Source organism: Triturus cristatus, chromosome 2_1 (assembly GCF_964204655.1).
Source record: "Triturus cristatus chromosome 2_1, aTriCri1.1, whole genome shotgun sequence".
Classification (NCBI taxonomy): Eukaryota; Metazoa; Chordata; class Amphibia; order Caudata; family Salamandridae; genus Triturus; species Triturus cristatus.
The window spans coordinates 281,752,453-281,772,951 of record NC_140581.1 but is presented as its reverse complement, the minus strand read 5'-3'; the positions used below and the strand labels follow the sequence as shown (position 1 = coordinate 281,772,951).

Sequence of the window (20,499 nt, the reverse complement as noted above, 5' to 3'; positions counted from 1 at the left end):
TCCATCACTTAATTTAGGTTCATACTATGCAGCAGAGACCAAGCAGACTCCCAAGGAAACGTGTAGGCAGCCATGAAGTCCCCCTGAAACGTATCTCTATTGTGGGGTTTATTGGTAGATCTACACAATTTGGGTGTTGCTATTTGCTGTGTGATATTCAAGGACCTGAAAACCATGGTTGCCCCTTTCTCGTGAATGAATTACATTGTGCTAGAGCAATCTGTAGGGGTGATCCTTTCATGCGCAATCCATACTTTAATGCCAATAATAGGAGCAGCTGTGTTGTCCAAATTTTTACAAGTCATCTTAATAAAAGAGGTTATGGGTAATGAAACAAACTAACTTCTAATACAGCAGGTACTTAACATTTAGGATTAAGACATCTGGAGTGAATCTGCCAAATATTTGGTATTTGAAACACATTTACTGTAAAAGCACACACACCCAAGAAACAACTAATAAATAATTATAACGGTTGCCATCCATATAACTCCAAATGTTAACAGAATACTTTAATGGGCCTTTCAAAATCATCCATAAAATTCTGTAGAAATGTCAACATTGGCACCTAAAGACATTCTTTCATGGTAATACTTCAGAAATACAAAATGCTGAATTATGACTGTCAACATTAATTTAGGAGAAACGATCAAGGCGGTACTTCAATATGCAGATATACAATTAAAGTGAAATGCAAAGTACATTTCTAAACATTTGTGCTGGATAAAAACAGTTGATTTATCAAGTGAAGCCAATGATGCTGAAGCCATTTGTAAAGTGGGGCTGCTAAAATCATGATTTTGACCTGCAAAATACAAATCTGCAATCTCAACCTTCAAGGCCCACTACAATTTCTAGTTCCACTTATGCACATAACATTATCACATTAACCTAATTCCATGTGGACGAATCAAACTAATGTTGCACCCTCCTGTACTCACTTGCTGACAATATCCTTTTCATATCAGCGGGAGGCCTATCAGTGTGATTAGCCAGCTGATCAACAAACACAAAAAATTTGGTATTAAAAAATCCTGTACCTGGAATTTTAACAACTAAAACCCTCCTTCCCACCCCTGCCTTAATAGTGTCTTTTTCAAATTTTACGCCTTTTCCACTCTGGCTCGTCGTGTGGTTCATCTTCATCCGATTCCACCTCAGCGAAGACAGTGTTTGGCTGAGTCCTGTAAAAAGCAGACAAAGAAATTAAGAGTTACTATAAGAGATATAATGTCTGACTATTGTGAATGAACTCGGCACAACCCTGATTATTTTTCTATGGTGTAACTATCAGGCACTTGTTTAAGCCGGACGCTGTCAAAAATAAATGATGTCGTTCATGGCATAACAATACCAATTTGACATTTAATGATAACATACCTATTCGTTACGAAACATGAATTACTTTTCTTTACATTCATATAACATACTGGAAACAAGCCTCAAAAGATAGAACATTACCTTTGTCCAACCTGAAAGGATCAGGGGGCATTAATAAGTGGCATGATGGGTTAATTTAACAGAACAATACCTAATAAAGTGAATTACATTTTGTAACGTAACCCCAATCATCACTGGAACCCTTCTGAGAGATCTACCCCAAACAGGTGTGGCGTTAGTAGGCCTCCCTCATCTTTGTCTACATCTCACACCAGAGCTGACTTGCATATTTGGGAATGGTGGGTCTGGTGGACCAGTGGAATCTCCTGTAGGAAGCCTTTCAGTATTACAAAGTCAATAAAACGAGTATCATTGAGTTGGGAAACAAACATACACAATGAGTGAATGTACGCTTTTCAAATATATGTCATATTATGTCAGGAATGAAGTAATTTTCTGTGGTCCTCCTATATTAAATCAAGTTTGATGTAACAGCATTAATGAGTGCATTCAAGATGGCAGCAGGGGATTGGTGTGAAGGGCTTCTTCATAGCCTTACTTGTGGCACAATAATGTCAAGAAACCCTCCCCCCTTGCTTCAGTCCTTTCCCTTATCTATTTTAGCATTCTTCCACGGTCCAAATCTGCAGAATCTCCATCTCACTACATAGACACCTGCTGGGGTGCACTGCTCCTGCTAGACTAAATGTACTGAATTTTATGTGCATCTGTTAAGGCACCCCACAATCAGACTCAAGAAAAAGAAAATGTCACTCTGGCTTTATGAGAACCAGAGTGACAAACATTATAAATCATCGCACCAATACTGGTGACCTTGGGCCCTAGCAGCTGGCTTGATAGCAGAGGAACACTGTTACAAAGAAGAATTAACCCTTCCCATCAAATTTAAAGCTAGCTTTATTGTCAATACTGCGACAGCCTCCTTCAGCCACATCAGCTGTTCAGTCAGCGTCTCTTCAGCAGCCTCAACTGTCACATCAACAGACATTGTATAATGGAATGCACCAAGTCAGGGAAAATGCAGGCGAAAACTAAAAGTCCAAGGGAAAGGATTTAAAAAGATGGGTGATTATAATATGTAATTACATTTTTAATAAATCATATTTGTGGATTACAACACATTTCCCTCCTATAATAAAGACAAACCATTATGTCCAAGAAGACATAGAAAAATTTACTGATTTGGGAACCCCAGAATATTAAGCTCTTATAGTAGCAGGACCTTAGACGAGTAATGATAACTTGTTGATTCAGGTATACTTCTCCAAATGCATATTTAACCAGTGCCACAGGTAAATAGGTTAATAACAGCATAACAAGAGTTAACCTAACATGGTTGCAGATACGTTCCTTTAACTGCAAGATATACTCCTTCTGCTACCCCGGAACATTGTGAGACCTTATGTTCTTAGGATTCGCACTAGCATTCAAACTCGCACTGTAATTCTCAATGGATTCACCATTGCTCAGACACTGGTGACACAAGGTCAAACCATCCATACTCCAGGTCCTCCCATCCTTAAAGTTCACCACATTTTTTCCCACTTCAATCATCTTCATAGTCCTCGGAAATGTACTGCTCCCTCTTTGGCAAGGAATAGAAAGTTTAATCAAAACCAAACCTCCTATATTTCAATTACCAGTCTTGGTACCATGTTTTAGATCTTACCTTTTCCTATACACCTCTTGATGATGCTCCAGTTGTGTACTCATTTAAACTTTATACACCCATCTGGGTTCTCCTCCTCCCAACCAATTAGGAGATGTTTGTACCTGGTAGGGAAATGTTTGGGCAGAGGGTCCAGTTGTTGAATTAGCTCCTAGAGCTGGGACCAGGAGTGAGATCAATTGGCATCTTAATGCTCTGACTTCTCTCTGGGCAGATGTGCCAGGATGGGTTAAAATCTTGCTTCGGCTTCTTATTCTTCTTCGATTTTGACTGCCACCTACCAGATACTTCTACCCAGAAAAAGACCAGTTGCAGGTGTGGGTGACCTCTACTTGGAGCGAAGCAGACTAGTGTGAGGACTATGACATCTTTTGGTGTTCTACGACATACAGCTTCACTTAATGATCTCAGATCACCTTGGGTGCATAAAGGCATATTCTTCGTAGATCTTGGCCCAAACACCAGAGGAAGATTGTGACACTCATGGCATGGTTTCAAACCATGTAGTCTTCGTGGGGAAATGCACTCTGGGAAAGATATATTTTTTAAACAACTAACAAGGGATTGGAGTTCCAGATCTGCATTTAAAGGTGTGGAAAGAAAGATACTGACGTCGCCACGCAGGGGTAGCAGCTATATACAGGTCCACTCCCTCACTTCTGGGGCAGAAAGAAGTCAATACAGAGCCGGACCACTGCTGCGAAAACTTCTGGATCGATACTGGAGAATATTCTAAAGATGAGGAATCTGTGGGTAGAAGTATTTCTCATAAAAGGAAGGATATGAACAGCACTGGTGGGAAAAGTGGTAAGAAAGATGGGTGGGAAGCGGAACAGCAGGGTGTAAACAGGAGATGTGAGGAGTGGGATAAGAGAGGGATGAGTAAATGAAGGGTAGAGCGAGGATGGGAGAAGCGAGAAATGGGTAAGAAAGAAGGATGAGAAATGTTAAGCCATAATGGACAATATCATACAGTCTACTGTCAAAAAGGAAACAAATATTTGTGCCCTTAGTTTCACCAAAACCACATTTCTTAAGTAGAGTTTTCATTCTTCAGTCATAGGCACAGAATGCAATACAAATTCACATTCGCTACAGCCATGCACTTCGCTATCATAAAAGATAACGTATACAGTGTGCACAACCCTATCATCCCACAGCGTTCCACTGGATACCCTTTGGAGCGGGCCCCATAAGCAGAAAATACATGTTTTCTTCCTCATTCCCAATGCAGTTACAGACTGTAGCAGAGAAAGCGGTGGTAGAGAAACTGCACTGTCTGTATTTGAAGACGAACATCCATCTATTGGAGTGCTGCAGCATGCTTATGCCACCAGTCACCTGCTGTAGCCTGGGCAGTATCTACAAAACCCAGGCAGGGTTACCTTCTGCAACTTGGTAATTTTTTGTTGCATTAAAAAAATATTTATGTTCATTCATTTCTGAATTAATTTCCGCTAAGCGAGTTTTGAATGTTGTGATATAAATATTACTTTTCAAAGCGTTTTCTGCAATATTAATCTTGATTAGTAAGGCATCAGATCATCTTTTAGCAGTATTAATAATGAGGACCAACCAGTAACAGGTACATATACAAGCAAACTCTGATCATTCACAACAGAAGACCAAGCCTTCAAAAAAGATTTGTGGTGCATTCATCACTAGCAAACCATTTGAGGCCACATTTAAACTACCGTTTGGTGTGCTACCATCTGCCCCAACGAGTGATGGAGTCTTTAAAATCTCTGCCACAACGGGGTAGGATGATGGCAGTGCCCAGAAAGATACAGAGTTTGTTGTATTTTTCTGGGCTTCAAATCATAGGCACACTTTGTAATCTGTATTTTCACGAAATATGCCTACATTTTGATCATCTCATCTGGAAACTATCATTGAGTGGTTTCACAATCTCACGTTTTCCAAGGGGCCTGATTCTAATGGGGATTGGGTAAGGGAATGTAGCAATGTCATTTTATTTTAAGATCTCGCTTTTAAGTATGGCACATGTGCTTATGAGGACTTAAGTGGATATGGTTTGAGTGTGAGGGACCGGACGCTACCAAATTCATGGAACAGTGGTTCTGGGAACACATGGCCCCGGAGGGCCTCTCAGATCTTTTCTGTGTAGAAAGAGCGCACAGAATCCCGTCTGGCAGACCAATTGCGGGGGCTCACCCCTGCCTCCTGATTGTCAAAGTCATGAACTTTAGAGACCGTGACACTCTGTTGCAAAAGGCGAGAGAACTGTCCCAAATACAATACGAGAACCAGCGGACTACAAACGACCTAGTTCAACGCAAGCGCTCCCAATATCAAGATGCAAAGAAAAAACCACAAGACAGTTCTTTGACACACCTGACGAGGTGGAAAAATGGCTCGAAATTATGTTCCCTCCCCCCCCCCGGTGGGTCTGGCCCCTCTTCGCAAATAGCCACTGCCTCTCCGAAACTGCAAATCGAAACGCCTCCGGCGGAGGCTTGCACCAAAATCCGGGACTCCCACGCCGGAGCAAGCCCTACAAGATCAGGCGGAAGCACTGGAGGCGGCCACCAGGTTCAGAGACGAAGCCCAGCCACTACTCTCGGACTCCTCAGGGGACGTCTCGAACCGTTCGGATTCAGAGACCAGTATAAATGTATTCAGTAACATCACACCCCAAACTGCTGATGGTTTCTTGGGATAATTGTATGTTGTGGTCAATGTTGGGGCAAGTTGTATGTCAATCCCACCTCATTGTTTATGTAAGAATTTAAATCCGCACAATATAGATGCACCCCCAGGTCCGAAACTGCGACACATGCTGACAAAATTGGTCCAGGTTGCGTGGAGCGCGCGATGCTCTAAACTCACTAGGCAGCCTACAGAAATGCACCCCCTTTTAGAGAAAGCAACACATACATTGTTACTAGTAAGCACCGTTGTGCAAATGGTTTGGGCCAGCGCAGTTCGAACAGCTGGCCCGTGTATTGTAGAAGGTAGTTTTGTAGTTTTCATGATCTGGCCCACCACTTGCGCTACCCGGAGTATTGCTGCTTCCCCAACGTTGCACATGCGTTCCCCTTTAGTACATCTCAGATACGGATTCAGGACAACTATAATGTGATCACCTGGAACGTACGGGGCCTGGGGTCGTTCCACAAAAGACACAGAGTCCACGCACACTTAAACAGGGGGCGTGCACACATAGTATTTCTACAGGAGTCCCACCTGACTGCTGCTGGGGCGGCTAAACTCCGCAAAAAATGGAGGGGGCAGGTTTTTTTCACGTCATATTCTGCTTTTGCCAGGGGTGCGTCCATATGGGTTAGGAGTGGGGTCCCCTTCAAAGTACTGGAACAACGAGTGGACCCATTGGGCAGATACATCCTAGTGAGGGGCACGCTAGATGACACACAGATAGTCCTAGGTAGCGTATACGCACCCAACTTCGGACAATATAAATACCTCTTGAGTCTTAACCCGGTCCTAGCGCCCTGGGCTGCATGTCCATGGATACTGAGCGGGGATTACAACACTAATGGATCCTACTATCAATAGATCACACCCCCCCCACCCTTGGTGGAGCCAACATTGTCCGACAGGCGGATGGAACTGTGCCGCTGGGCTGAGGGTTGGGGCCTGGGAGATGTCTGGCGCTTGAAGTACCCCACCAGCAGAGAATACTCATTCTTCTCGTAACCCATCAACTCCATACCCGAATTGATAGGATCCTCTGCTCCAACCACATCACAACTCAGGTGACTCATGCAACATACTTGGGCAAGACACTCTTTAAACCATAACCCCTTGGAGATCTCTCTCACCTGGGGCAGGATCCCCACCCCTGTTCCCACCTGGAAACTATGGCCCTTAATGCTCGAGGATTCCGTCTTCCGGGAGGCTCTGGCTGTAGGCATTGATCACTACTTCGCAGAGAACACAGGAACTGCCTCCACACCACAGATGGAGGGGAATGCATTCAAGACGGTGATCAGGGGGATAGCGACACGAAACTCATAACTTCTTAAAAGAAGTCGAGAATTCCCTGAATAGTCTCGAACAAGACGCAGTGAATGACCGCACTAAGGGAGCACTTTTGCAGGTCACCCGAATAATACACGCTGAGCTACTTGAAACACTTGGACACATTGACTACACCGCCTACACGCACGCGAAACATGCCGACAAGGCAGGCCCTCTGCTAGTGCGCATACTCCGAGATGACTCCCCACACACGAGATAACTACTAGGAACGGGGACACAGTGGATACACAACAAGACAAACACTGCCTTCTGCGAATACTACCAAGCTCTGTACCAAGCACCCCCCCGCGCTGGTGGAAGAGGCCCTTGACGCTTTTTTAGCTGACGTACTGTTCCCTCAACTGGGCAAAGCAGCGCAGGATGCTCTTTCTGGTCCTATCACAGGGACTGAAATCAAGGCGTCCATTAGAGGCCTGCCCCGGAACAAGGCCCCTGGTCTGGACGGCCTCCCAGCTTAATTCTTTGCTACATTTTCAGAATCTCTGGTACCGCAGTTAGAGCGCCTGTATAACACCGCACTGGCCGCGGGATCGCTGCTCCCCACCACCAGGCAGGCGCTAGTAGTGTCCCTCCCCAAACCGGGACACTCGGCGGCAGATCCGTCGGGTTACAGACCTTTGGTACACATGCATCAAGCAAAGAAATAGCGAGTCGTTATTTGCGATTTTTAAGGAATCGCAAATAAAGATTCGCTATCTCCTATGCATGATGCAGATGCCGAAAATAAACCGATTCGGTAAATATCGCTAAACGCGTTAGCGAAAATACCCAAAGAACTCGCTATTAGCTGAAAACACACATATTGCGATCTCGCAATTAGCGAGTTTGCTATTAGCGAGATCGCTAATAGCGAGATCGCTATTTGGGAGATCGCAATTTTAGAGAGTCGCATTGGGAACAGCCTGATGACATCAGAACCAGGAAGTAACTCTTCCCATGGTGCATTCTGTGTCCATAGGAAGCCAGAGCAGGAAGCTGAGTGCCTGTAAAGAGCTGTGGAGAGGACTACTGAGCATCCAGACCACTGCAAACCCAGGAAATGGCCAATACATCAGCTGAGGAGGGTGCAGGTGCCAGGAAAAGAAAACAAAAGTTCAGTGAGAGGGAACTGGAGTACCTCATTGAAGATGTAGTGAAGAGCCATGACAAGCTCTTTGGGAAGCTCTCCCTTAAAGTCCCAGAGGCAGAGAAAAGACGCCTCTGGAACAAGATAAAGTCACGGCTCAATGCTGTGGGTGTGACACACCGTAGCATCGATGACTTAAAAAAACGCTGGTACGATTTGCGCAGTCGTGCCAAGGAGCGCATTGCCCAGAGGCTGAGGGAGGCTAAGAGCACCGGAGGAGGACCATCGACAGTCCCGGACAACACAGCCCTGGAGGACCTGGTGGAGGGCACAATCCTGCCGGAAACTGCCGTGGGGGTCACGCAGATGGATACATCCGGCGCAGCCTGCAATACTGAAGGTAAGAGGCACTATGATATACCCATCAATGTACATTATAATAGCGCCCATACAGTAATAAGAAGGCAGGCAGCTGTAACCAACCCCAGTCCACAGTCCATATACAGTTACTAATGCATCCTGGGAGTTGTAGTCCCCTGCACCAATTAGTGAGTCACATAGCACTTTGTGTGACCATTTTGCCCAATATGCATTACAGACAGGGAATGCAGAGAGTGAGAACGTAAGAGCAGACATAATCACCATGTAGCTAAACATTATCCAATGAAATTTTAATCCTGCACTGTTTCACACCACAGGTGCTGAGGAAGGAGACAGTGATGGGAGCGAATGCAGGGAGAGCGCCCAGTCCACCGCAGAGCCTGCCGTAGCAAGACCAGTCACACCTCCCAGCACATCCCAGGCACCCACATGACGCAGGGCTACAGTCCCTCCCATGCAGCCAATGGAGAGCCCTCCTGAACCTGAAAGGGCAACTGCAGAAGGCCCGCCTCGTGTCAGGTCCACCACCACCACCCCGCAGAAACCTGTCCCGACGATGCGAAGACGCAGGGCAAGGGGCCACACAACTGCGCAGGAGCCATCGACTCCAAATGTCTGGGGACCCGTTGAGCTATAGATGACAAGGGTGCAGCGCCTGCAGGCATGCCACATGGGATCTATCAGCCTGCAAATGGCCAAATTGAACAAAAACCTCCCCACCATGGCAGAGCGCATGAGTAACCTCACTCAAGCAGTTGTGGAGGGCAACAGGGACACCAACGCCACATTGCACGAGCTCGTGCGTGTGATGCAGGAGGGACAGAACACCGAACGGAGGAGGCATCGGCAATTCATGGGGCGCCTGGCTGGATTGACACGCTCCAACTACAAGTTGAGCGACGCCACTGCACTGCTGTCACGTCGGTCGGTGGCAATGCAGATCGACATGGGGCATTGTTGTGGGGACGTGGCCAGGGCCCTTGGCCAAGTTACAACAGCTGTAGAGCAGATCCAGGCTGGTGTAGGTGGCCTCAGCAATGCCCCTGGAGATGAGGGGAGTGAGGGGGCATCCAGAGTGAGCAGCATGTCTGCGCCAGTCAGCAATGGCAGAAGGTGTAGTGCACGCCGTTCTACACCTACAATTCCACCAATAGGTGAGGATGGCGCTGCAGGAGATAGGCCCCTCGGTGTGCATGGGAGGAAGCGCTGAGCAGTCACATCCCTCCGGACAAATGGCCATGGTGGCGTAACCATGGTCAGGACATACAGAGGGACTGCCAATGGAGTCCCAAACCTTATTCTTCATAGTGCCTCGGTACATGACGTCAATGTATCCTTAGACTACATGTATGTTTAGACACACAATAGTCCATGTGCAAGTTCAAATAAAAACTTTGCATTTGATGGATGATCGTTTCTGTGTCATGATTACGTACCTTTGAAGTGATGTTGGGTGATGTGGGCTCGTATCAACTGCCCCTCCGCATAGCTTGCAGGATGCGGGTGTGGTGGGTGTAGAGGGGGCTGATTGTCCGCAGTGCCGTGGTCATCTATGGGTATGCGTATCGTGGGAGCTACGATGGGCTACATTGCACATGCTGCCACTATCCGACAGCAGGTCTCCGGCTGGTCCTGCATCGCAGCCCTAGGTCTGTGCAGGATGTGGAGGCGACTCTTGACCTATCCAAATGTCCTTTCAATCACATTATCTGTCCTGGTGTGTGGTGCGTTGTACCGCAGCTCCAGTTGTGCGCCTGGGTACAACTATGGAGTCATGATATTGTACCTCACCGCGCATGCACTGTCACCTACAGGGTAGCGTGGAATGTGTATGTGTCAGGTTTGCATTGCCATTACAGTATGCTTTAGTGTGCATGAGTATATTGTCTGACCTAACAGGTGTCCCTCGCCATGTCCCCCCCTGAGCAGGCGTGTGTGAATGCCAATGTATTGGAAGATGTATGGATCATTGATGCTCCAAGGAGATTGCGCTGCGATGTCCGACATGATGTCATCCACATTGCACATTGGTTGGACGTTGATGGAGTGATGATAATTCCGGTTATGGAAGCTCTACTCATTGACTGATGGTGGACATATGGGTCGTGTGTGCTATCTAGCCATTCATATCACATTAGGGAACTGCGCAATCCTATTTGAATGGACTCTGGGTGGAATCAAATCCATTTGGGTTTTGGGGAGGCTGATGTGGTCGTGGGTCTGAGTCATCATGGCAGCCAGGGAGGTTCTCTAGACACGTGAGTGGGAGCCTAGTGATACCCCTCCCGCTAATGCCACTACCCCCTGGACACCTTATGATGAAAGTAGGTGCAGGCAACATTAAACCTGGACATGGGGACGGTTTGCATGGGTCCTCTGTGTTTAGCGCAGCATTGGTGTTTCCAATTTGAATATGTGGTTGAGTTGTATCGCAGCGATGATCATGTACTACTCATATATGTCCTCTTGGGTGTGTCACATCTGAGTGATGCGCAGGCAGAAAGCCCTCTCCTGTAATCTCCTTCTGCCCTGGCCTGCTGCATGGGTCCTCATCCTCCTATCACACAAGTAGTGTGCCGCCTTTGTGTGCGTCCTCTATGGACTCATTGGTTAGTTGCAATAGCCCTCACCAGCTCCATCATTTGTATTGCAGTTAAATGCAAAAACATTTTTTTTACCACCTGCTTCTGATTCTCCTTATTCTGCACTTGCTAAAAGGCGAATTTTGAAGAAATCTCTATTAGCGATTTTTGATGAATCCATTTGCGGGCTTATTCTGCGATTCCTTATTTGCTCCTGCTAATCTGGTTGGCGCTGATTCCGATTCGCTATCTCAGGGATCCCGGTATTTGCGAGTCGGTATTTTAGCGATTTTCGGATATTTGTTTGATGCATGGGGAATCGCTTGAATGCGCTCGCAATTAGCTAATCGCTTATTTTGCGAGCTGTTTTTGGCTTGATGCATGTGCCAGTTTGTCCCTACTCACAACCGAAAATAAAATACTGAGTAAGATCCTTTCTGGCCATCTACTCCCTTATCTACATAAGTTAATTCACCCAGACCAGTGCGGGTTTGTACCGGTGCAGAGTACCTCACTTAATATTAGGAGGCTGTACCATGTCATGACAGCCACCCCACCGGAAATAGGTAATGCAGGGTGTATCACCCTGGATTTGAGACGGGCATTTGACACGGAATTGGAGGATTTGAACAGGAGGCTTGAGGAGCATGATAAGGGTGGGAGAGAAAGGTTGAGAAATGGCAGGGTGTAAATCTAGAGGAGAGGAATGAGGTAAGAAAAGTAAGTGGTTGAGCGAGTGGCAGGGTGTGAACAGAAGAGAGAAAAAAAGTACGAGATTTGAGAAGTAGGGCAGGGAGTGAAAAGGCATGGTGAGGGACGAACATAGGAAGGACTGGAAGTGAACAGTTGAGGAATGTATAAATAGGGAATGGGGTAAGTAAGGGTGGGATGGTGGGAGGAAAGGTAGAATAAGGATACACTAGTATAAGTGAGCAGAGTAAGGGTTGAATGAGGGACAACACGACGGGTAGCTAAAGGAGAAGATGGAGATGAATAAAAAAAAAAGTTGGGAGAGATTTGAAGACAAATAAGAGGTGGAGGATAGCTAGAAGAAAAAGTTGAGAAAATAATTTGTTTAATTTGCTGAAGATATGCACACACTAATCAATTTCTTGTAGCGGTACAGACCAGAGAGTTCGAGGTTTATAAGGAAAAAAGGATTAGAGCTATTGCTTAAAAACGGCATCTAAAGCTTTATGTTAAACAATGAGAAATCAGGAATGACTCTCAAATGATAAGCAGGCATTCAATTTCCATGGGTTAGCACAGAGAAAGCAAAATCAAACTCATCTTCCCTGCGAAATTTGAGTGCTCGAAGTAGTAAAGAGTTTCCTTAATGCAGGGGCTACCATGAGGGTAGTGAATACGTTTTTTATTTTTAAATAGCAGGCCAAACCCAGGAATCGTGAGGTGAGTAAAGAACAAGGTATTGAACATGATCCTAGCTTCAATCAGCAACCAATGAAGTTTCCTCAAAAGAGGCATGACTGAGATGAATTTTGAGGTAGCCGATACCAATATCACAGCAGCACAGTGAATGACAGATATACAAGAGAACACTCTTTTAAAGATTTAGGGCTTGATTTAGAGCTTGGCAGATGGGTTGTTCTGTCACAAGTGTGCCAGATATCCCGCCTGTCTAATTGCAAGTGCACTATATCCTGTAGAACTGTCAATAAGAAGGATGGGATATCTGTCATGTTTATGATGGACTAACCATCTGCCAAAGTTTAAATCAGGCCCTTAGATTGCATTCCACAGACGTGTTTGAGCCCAGTCAACAGGTGAATGCCTATGAAGGTTAAAATGGGAGGATCTTCCTTATCACTTCCAGATGACAGAAATAAGCAAATGACAGCACCAAGATTTGCAATGTTACCAGGTTGTTTTGTGTAAAATTTCATTCAATACCAAAGCTACCGGAGTGGGTATAGCTTGAATTTGTTGGGCCAGAACTCCCCAGACAATAGTTGCACCTTATGTCTCACCATCTGATCTCCATTTCAACCAATTTCTCTTTCTCCATCTACTAACTGCTTACATATAGTTATGAAACCTAGCTGCTGAACAGCCCTGACCAGCATCCAAATGAAAGATAATCTGTGTGTCACTGGCATTCTTATAAATGAGCATCCCAGAGGACTAATGGCATAATTTAGACCATAGCAGGTAATTTAAACTCTGGTAGGCAGTCCGCTATCCCCCTAGTAAGGGGAGGCCATTGCCTTTGTTCCCCTAGTGTCATGCCTTATGATCAGATTCCCACCTTCATAGCTGGGAACTCCTTGCCTTCTCTGCATCCACCAGACTGGCAGTTGAGCACTAGGCAAAAGGTTTGGAGAGCGGGCAGCATATTATTTTGGTCCACTTGCAAACCCAGAAATGTGGTTTGTTTCTAAAAAACAAAATACAATGAGCCTAAACTGTTTTGAGTGTTCTCCCAGTAAGTGAGTACACTCCTGGACCTGCAAAGACTAAAGAAGGACTACCTTGCACTCCAGAGGACTGCCCTGCTGCTTGAGGCTTAAACAGCCAATAGGGCAGGGTGCATTGGATGTAAATCATTGTATATGTACTTTTAAGTTTTACATGCTCCAGTAGTGAAGAACTATTAAACTCCATTGTCACTACTGTGAGGCCTACCACTCCCATATGATAACATTGGGTTACCTTATTACATTTAATAAGTGCTAATGTTTGATTGGGAATAGGTAGAAATATGTTTGGACTCAGATGAATTGTACTTTAAATTCCTCATTAATGCTAAATTAGGATTTTAGATTACAATTTTGAAAATGCCACTTTTAGAAAGTTGGCATTATCCTGCCTTAAACTTTGAGGCCTTTTAGGATTTTCCAGCTGCCTGGGCCAGTTAATAGCTCTCCAATCAGGAATGATTATTGTGCCAAGACAGTGAACAGTAGGACCTGTGTGTAGCTGGGAATACCATCCTGCCCCACATACATTTCAAACAGGCTGCTTTAGCACACTCACAAAGATCTTTATACCAGCCTTTTGCTATCCAGGATCCCTTGGAACCTGGGCAGAGTCGAAGGAAATTCTAGAACCATCAGTGGGAGGAGAACTCCAGAAGTTTCTTCTGCTTCAAAACTGACACCAGGTATAAAATAGGACCCTCAGACCCCCTCTACAGTACACTCCTGGACCTGCGGAAGGACTACCTGGTACCCCAGAGGACTGCCATGCTGCTTGGGCTTGCCTTGTTTCTCAGAGGACTGATGTCCTACTACCAGAGGACAGTCCTGCTGATTGAGGCCTGCCTTGTTCTTCAGAGGACTGCTCTCCTGCTTGAAGGAGAGAGGACATATCCTTGAAACCAGGACTACCACAGTGACTGAATGACTCAAAGGGTCAGCTGGCTGACCTCTTGTAATGCACTCCAGGAACACACAAGCTCCAGAGACCTCCTTGCAACTGCACCGCTGCCTGGACCTGCAACTGGCCCTGCCTGGACCTGCAGCTGGAGCTGCTGGGTTCTGCTGGAGAGAGAGTTCCTGATTCCCAACAGGTGCCTCCCAGGGCCTGGACCCTCGAGTGGCATCAGCTGTGCTGCGTCTGTGAAATCCTGAAGTTTTTAACTCTGCGTACCGGAATTTGAGAAGGTAACTTTTTGCAGCTGGACTTAGGTAGTCCCTATATCTGGCCTGTACGCCATTGCAATCGGCCTGAACTTGTGATTTTGTCCCTGTCTAGCATGGCCATATACCTTCTATTTGCTTCAGACGCTATTTTTACTAAATGTTTAAATGTGCATATCTACGGTTCTACTGTTTGGATTTTCGTTGTTTTGGTCGCATTATATTTATTAAATTTTACTTTAATGGGGCTTTTTATTGTGTTATGTTCAGGCTTTATTACTGTTTGTATGCTGCATAAATACTTAACACGTTGCCTCTAAGTTAAGCCTGACTGCTTGTGTGCCAAGCTACCAAAGGGTTAAGCACAGGTTCATTTAGTGACTTTCGTGGCTCACCCTGACAAGGATTGTATTTATTGCTTCAGAAAGGTTTTTACCCCCTCCCCAATCAAAAAGCCAATTTTCTTACACACACTGAGCACACATCTCAGTATTAAAGTACCCATTTTATTTGGTAGTTAACAATATCCCCTCTTTTTGGCAAGATGACTCAAGGGGATAATGCATCTACTGCAGAAATCAGATTAATCTGCAAGTTCACAGCTTTGAATCCCAGAGGGGCCGATACCGTTTCATGTATTTTCAAGATTGATAAATGGTGGGACATTTACTTTCTTAAGAATAACTTCATGGTATCATGCTACACAAAGTTATCTTGAAGGGATCTTCTCTCTTCATAACCAAATATAAACCACTTACTAAAACATGGTTAGAAGAATGCTTCCATACAAAATCAAGCTTTATGATTACTTCCTGGCATCAACGGCATGCACCAATCACAAAGGAAGGACTCTGGGCTTTTTGGACGGGTCCAGCATACGTGCCCAAACTTAGCAAAGATACAGAAATGCTGTTCCTAATTACGAGACAAGGGAAAACTAGGGGAACCGGTTTTGCATGGTCATGAGCTGTAGGAGGACAGGGATTCCTCCTCTTGGAATTTGGGGCACTCGCACACCCGGCTGGGTGTCATGCTTCATCATAGGGCTGCTCCTCGTCAGGTCGAGGCTGCAATACCTGAGGGGCTCCCTATGAGGGGCTCTTTGGCGGAGATCTTTTATTCCAAATTGTCATTTGGTGCTGTGTGGGGCCTAATCAGTGTAGAGGAGTGAGTGGAGGTGTGTATCCTAAAGAAGTTTAAAACAGGTTTGGAAGTACCAACGAAAACAGTTTTAATCAATAGGTCTCCCAACCTGATTAAAAGAAACAAAGGTGCATGTCTGAGGTCATGTCTCAGGTGGGGCGCTCTATTGTGTGGTCAACATGTTTTTCGCCTAGTAGTCAATCAATCCGGTGGCGATTCATCAGGACCTTATGAAATCAAATCTATCTACACACGGGTGGTTATATGGTGTGATCTACCTCTTTAAACCAGCCTAACACATACTATATGCAGTACCTGATAGAACATGACCAACCTGATGAAGGAATAAAAACAAATATTAAGATCTGAGACTTCAGTATAAACAAAACTCTTGTGTTTCCTGTGTGAAAAGCTCACAGCGCACAGTGGTGATGGCTAAAAACATACACAACGTGAGTGCCGTGAGGGTGACTCTCACAGACCTTCTATCGTGAAAATTACACAGGCACGTATGGTGGAACACCACCATGGTTGCAGAAAGAAATTATGAACTCACCCCAGTCGGGTTTCTCATTTTACTTCATTAATACCCGGCAGGTATCACACAAGGAATTTCCGTATGTACTGTGTGGGTTGTAGGTTAAAAGAAAAGGAGATTAGAGCTCAACACGTAAGATGTTGTAGGTACGTGATTAGGTATATGGAGCAGCGAGGGAGTTGTTTAAAACTATCAACAGTTAACGAGAGGCAGCCGTTAATATATGTTATGTAAATGGACTCGCCCAGATCACATGGTGGTCAAATAGACATGAGCTGGGTGTAAAACTTGTTTGCTAAAAATTGCGTGTGTCCTGTCAGGACAGATATTTGTGTAAATGCCACATGTCAGGTTACAATAGTCTAGAAACATTTGGTATGTGGCGGGGGTACCAAAGATTGTTTGCGGTGGTACAACAACTGCCCTATCTTACATCTTAACGTTTCTTAAACTGGGCAGCCCCATTCAGCCGTTGATTCTCTTGCACTTTAACTGATGGCATTTTCCTGATTACATGCACTTCAGTCTTCAGGTTACAGTGATTCAACGCCAATAAGATCACCTTTTCTTTGTACCAAAAAGAAGCACATTTTCCTTTGGCGTGCATTAAAACGAAAAGACAGAAGAACTGTTGAAGTCATGGAGGGCATGACATGGAGTTATGCTCCTGCTCACAGCAATAGTATTTTGATATGGGCTTTATGAGGACCCTGAAATAGGCCATCAAAAAATAAAAAAACGGATGACCCTGAAAGAGGCCATCAAAAAATAAAAAAGGCCTGAAATGTAATATACCTTTTCATTTTATTGCATTTACAGCAGCCATCAAAAAAATACACGGTTTCAGAAAAACAGTTCTACAATAATAACGAAAAAGTTATGCAAGTTCTTCCAGTAAATTGTGACTAAATCCTAATATGTTTAGGTAGCATACATAAAAATATAAATAAACAAAATAAAAGGTTATATGCACACTCAGAGCACAGATTTTCTAATAATTCCTTTTGACTGGAACCGCCAGTGAAACTATCTGCCTTTTCCAGAAAAGTACACATACAGGTTCAACGTTGTACCATAATGGAAATCCGTTACACCTTACTGTCACCCTCGGTAAGGGCTCTGAACTTAACTCTCCCGCCCTAAAGTTTAGATTTAGGTATGTCCTTGCTGCGTTCCCTTCCCTCCACCAAGTACCACGTAGGCATTTACTTGTACACTACATAAAAGCATCCAACTTTAGGTTCATACTTTTTTAGGAAAGTTCAAGCACGAACGGTTCTCGTATCCAGAAGACGTGCTCACATACCTGCCAAAGCCAGAAATGTTAGTACTGATGTTACTGCATGAACTGGAATATTTTGGCAAGGTTTAAGTAATGCATACAAATTGGACAAAAACTTAACTATTCCCTGTGGAGGACTAGTTAGGGTGGACACTGAAAGGGGGATATATCCTGTTACCTTGGCATACATACAATTGGCGCGCACACACACAGCAGATGAGCATTACAAGGACCATATAGGAAGAGGACTGACTGGGCCGAGAGGCTGGATACAATTCAGGAGCCATCTACACCTCTCACAGAGCAGATGAGGATTGCAAGCACCACGCAGGAAGAGTAGGGACACAACTGAATCGCTTGAGACAATTTAGGAGCTTTCTAGCAAGTTCTGTTATGGACAGGGTGTTGTTGGCCAAGGGTTTGAGCTAGGGAAAAGATAAACAGATGGGGCAGAACAGAGATGGGGCAAGAACTACAAACATGACGAAAAGTATGTTGGGATCTGCAATGTAAGACAGACAACTGCCTACAGGGTATCGAGAAGAGACAGGGACAAGAACGAGGCATTAACAGGAGCAATGGAATCAGAGACACTATTGCAAAAAAAAGGGAATTATGTAACTGATTGACACTTTGAGGAAATGTGCTTATGTAAAGTAATTTTAATAATGTAAAGCTTCACTGTGATTTATATGGAATATCGGAAATCATGCTGCTCTTGGGCGGAGGCTTGTTTATTATTACTTTACAGAGTAAACTGAAAATAAAGATTTTTAAAAAGGTATGAATGGTATTCCCAACTCTTGAGTAGGTCCGTGTGATCAACTGCATCCCTGTGATGTGAGCAGTAGTTGAGATTCCAGTGAGCTCACCCCAATGACGCTTGGAAGTTCATCCCTTTGGACTGCTCCACCCGAGCTGTAAGTATCAGTGCTGGGCATTTCAGCAGTACACACACCGTGCTCCCTCTGGCTCTCTGGACGTGACATCATCATGCGGATGTCGGAGCCTGAAATGGACGTGCTGGCATCTCCATGCCGAGACATAAACATTGTTAAAGTTTCCAGCAACAGTGAGGCTAAAAATAACCGCAAAGAAATGTATCAAAGTAAATGCGGGGATTGTGCTGGGGCTTTAAGTTTCCAGTCTGCCTGAGCCCAGAAACAAAGCAGCCACCTGCATGAAATCATGTTACTCTTCTAAAGGAACGCATTTGGAAGCACAAGCACCTTAAAGCGGCTTCACACGTAATAACAACCATTCTTTTTTGATACCCTGCAATCCGAAATAGCAGTCATCTGCCTCCATTTTACTGCAAACAGCACTTGCTTAATTGTAATTATCTGGGATCAAATAAATGCGGCATTACAGCAAAATGTTTAATGACAATAAAGTAACTTTAATACGTTATGAAGTGTTGCAAGTGGCGACAGATGGACCGAATTGCATCCTATTATTATTGTCCAAGTAGAGTGTCAGCTATTTAAGGAAGTCAGATTTTAATAATCTTGGGCGATGCTGAGTGCCACCTCAACGGCCTATAGTCAGAGCATCAAAAATGACCACTGTATATATAATTCTCCATCTACTGGTGTCTGCAGTGTGTTCCTTAATATGAAGCCTTTTAGACCTGATGATAGACCTGAGAGAGAGGACCTCTAAGGTCCAGCTACAGTGAGATGTCCTAGCCAAGATTGGACGGAATTAGGGCTTGAGTGGATTTAAGTGTATACCAAGAAATGGTTCTGGTGAGGGATGGGGAGTGGGGTAAGATGTTTACCGTTAACCTGTCCACCAGCCTACTGTAAAAAGGACATGGTTTAGGATAATGCATGTCCATGGCGACATTAGTCTGTTAGGAGGGATGGGTACGGGATACAAGAGGTAGCTTTTATGAACCTGACAAATGTGTGGGGGGGGGGCATCATTTTTAGGTCTCGGCTAGCGATGGCTGCGCTTGCGCAGTCTCGCTCGCGAGATTTAATGACTTTAAGAAGAGGGGCTTGCACCCGCCCCTCTTCTCTCCTGTTCTCCATTGGCTGGCCTCTTAAATGCTGGCCAGCCACTGGAGAAGAGGTCCAGTCACTCCGATTATGCCCCGTCCTTTTCGGATCGGGGGGGCGTGTTTTTTGCGAAAAGTCTCAGGGAGGAGACAACAGCAAAACACGCCCCCAAATCCGAAAAGGACGCTCCCTTTCTCCGAAGCATTTTCTGCTGTGCCTCGGAGAAAGGCGGTGGTGTCCCGGCGTTGCTCCCTCACCTGATCTCCTTGTTTTTCTTTGTTAAAGGAGGCATCACTTTCCTGTCACAGACGCCGCACCTCTGGCCCTCTCCCCCATCAAGTTACAGGCATACTTAATACGCGCAGTGTCGGATATTGTGGGATGGCCCAAGACCTCATGAGTCATATTTTAACTCGGCACGAGATATTAAGGAAAAGCTTTGAAACCACGGAAATGTCACACTAAAGCACACATGCTTGTCTGAAATTTGCAGCTATGGGCCCCCGGCCATGGCCTTCTTAATTGACTCTGCCACATCATTGAAACATTTTATCCGTAATTCTACATTTCATGAAGTCAATTAAACAAAGGAACGTAAAATGTATCAACGCCTCTAAGCCTTTACTCGTATCTCCTCGCCCTCCTTTCATCGGAGAGCTTTCCCATTCCAAGATGGCCGCGGTCTCCGTCAGGTCGGATGCTTTATTTGAGTCCTTCTTATACGTCACCCGTTTTGTGTAATTTGGCTCCTAAGGCTCGCCGTCCCTTGGTTACACCTGCAAAGAGTCCTTAGCGACCGCCCGGGATGGTGC

General features: G+C 45.1%; 1 protein-coding gene across 1 annotated transcript in view; it reads right to left on the bottom strand.

The window, feature by feature from the left end:
• Positions 1-485: 485 nt before the first annotated feature.
• Positions 486-20,499, bottom strand: part of WDR70 (WD repeat domain 70) — a 1,822,964-nt gene continuing 1,802,950 nt past the window's right edge. The window contains exon 17 of the mRNA XM_085631103.1: positions 486-1,184. Within this exon, the coding sequence (XP_085487229.1) occupies positions 1,097-1,184 (88 nt within the window). The 3' untranslated portion in view covers positions 486-1,096. The remainder of the gene's footprint in view (positions 1,185-20,499) is intronic.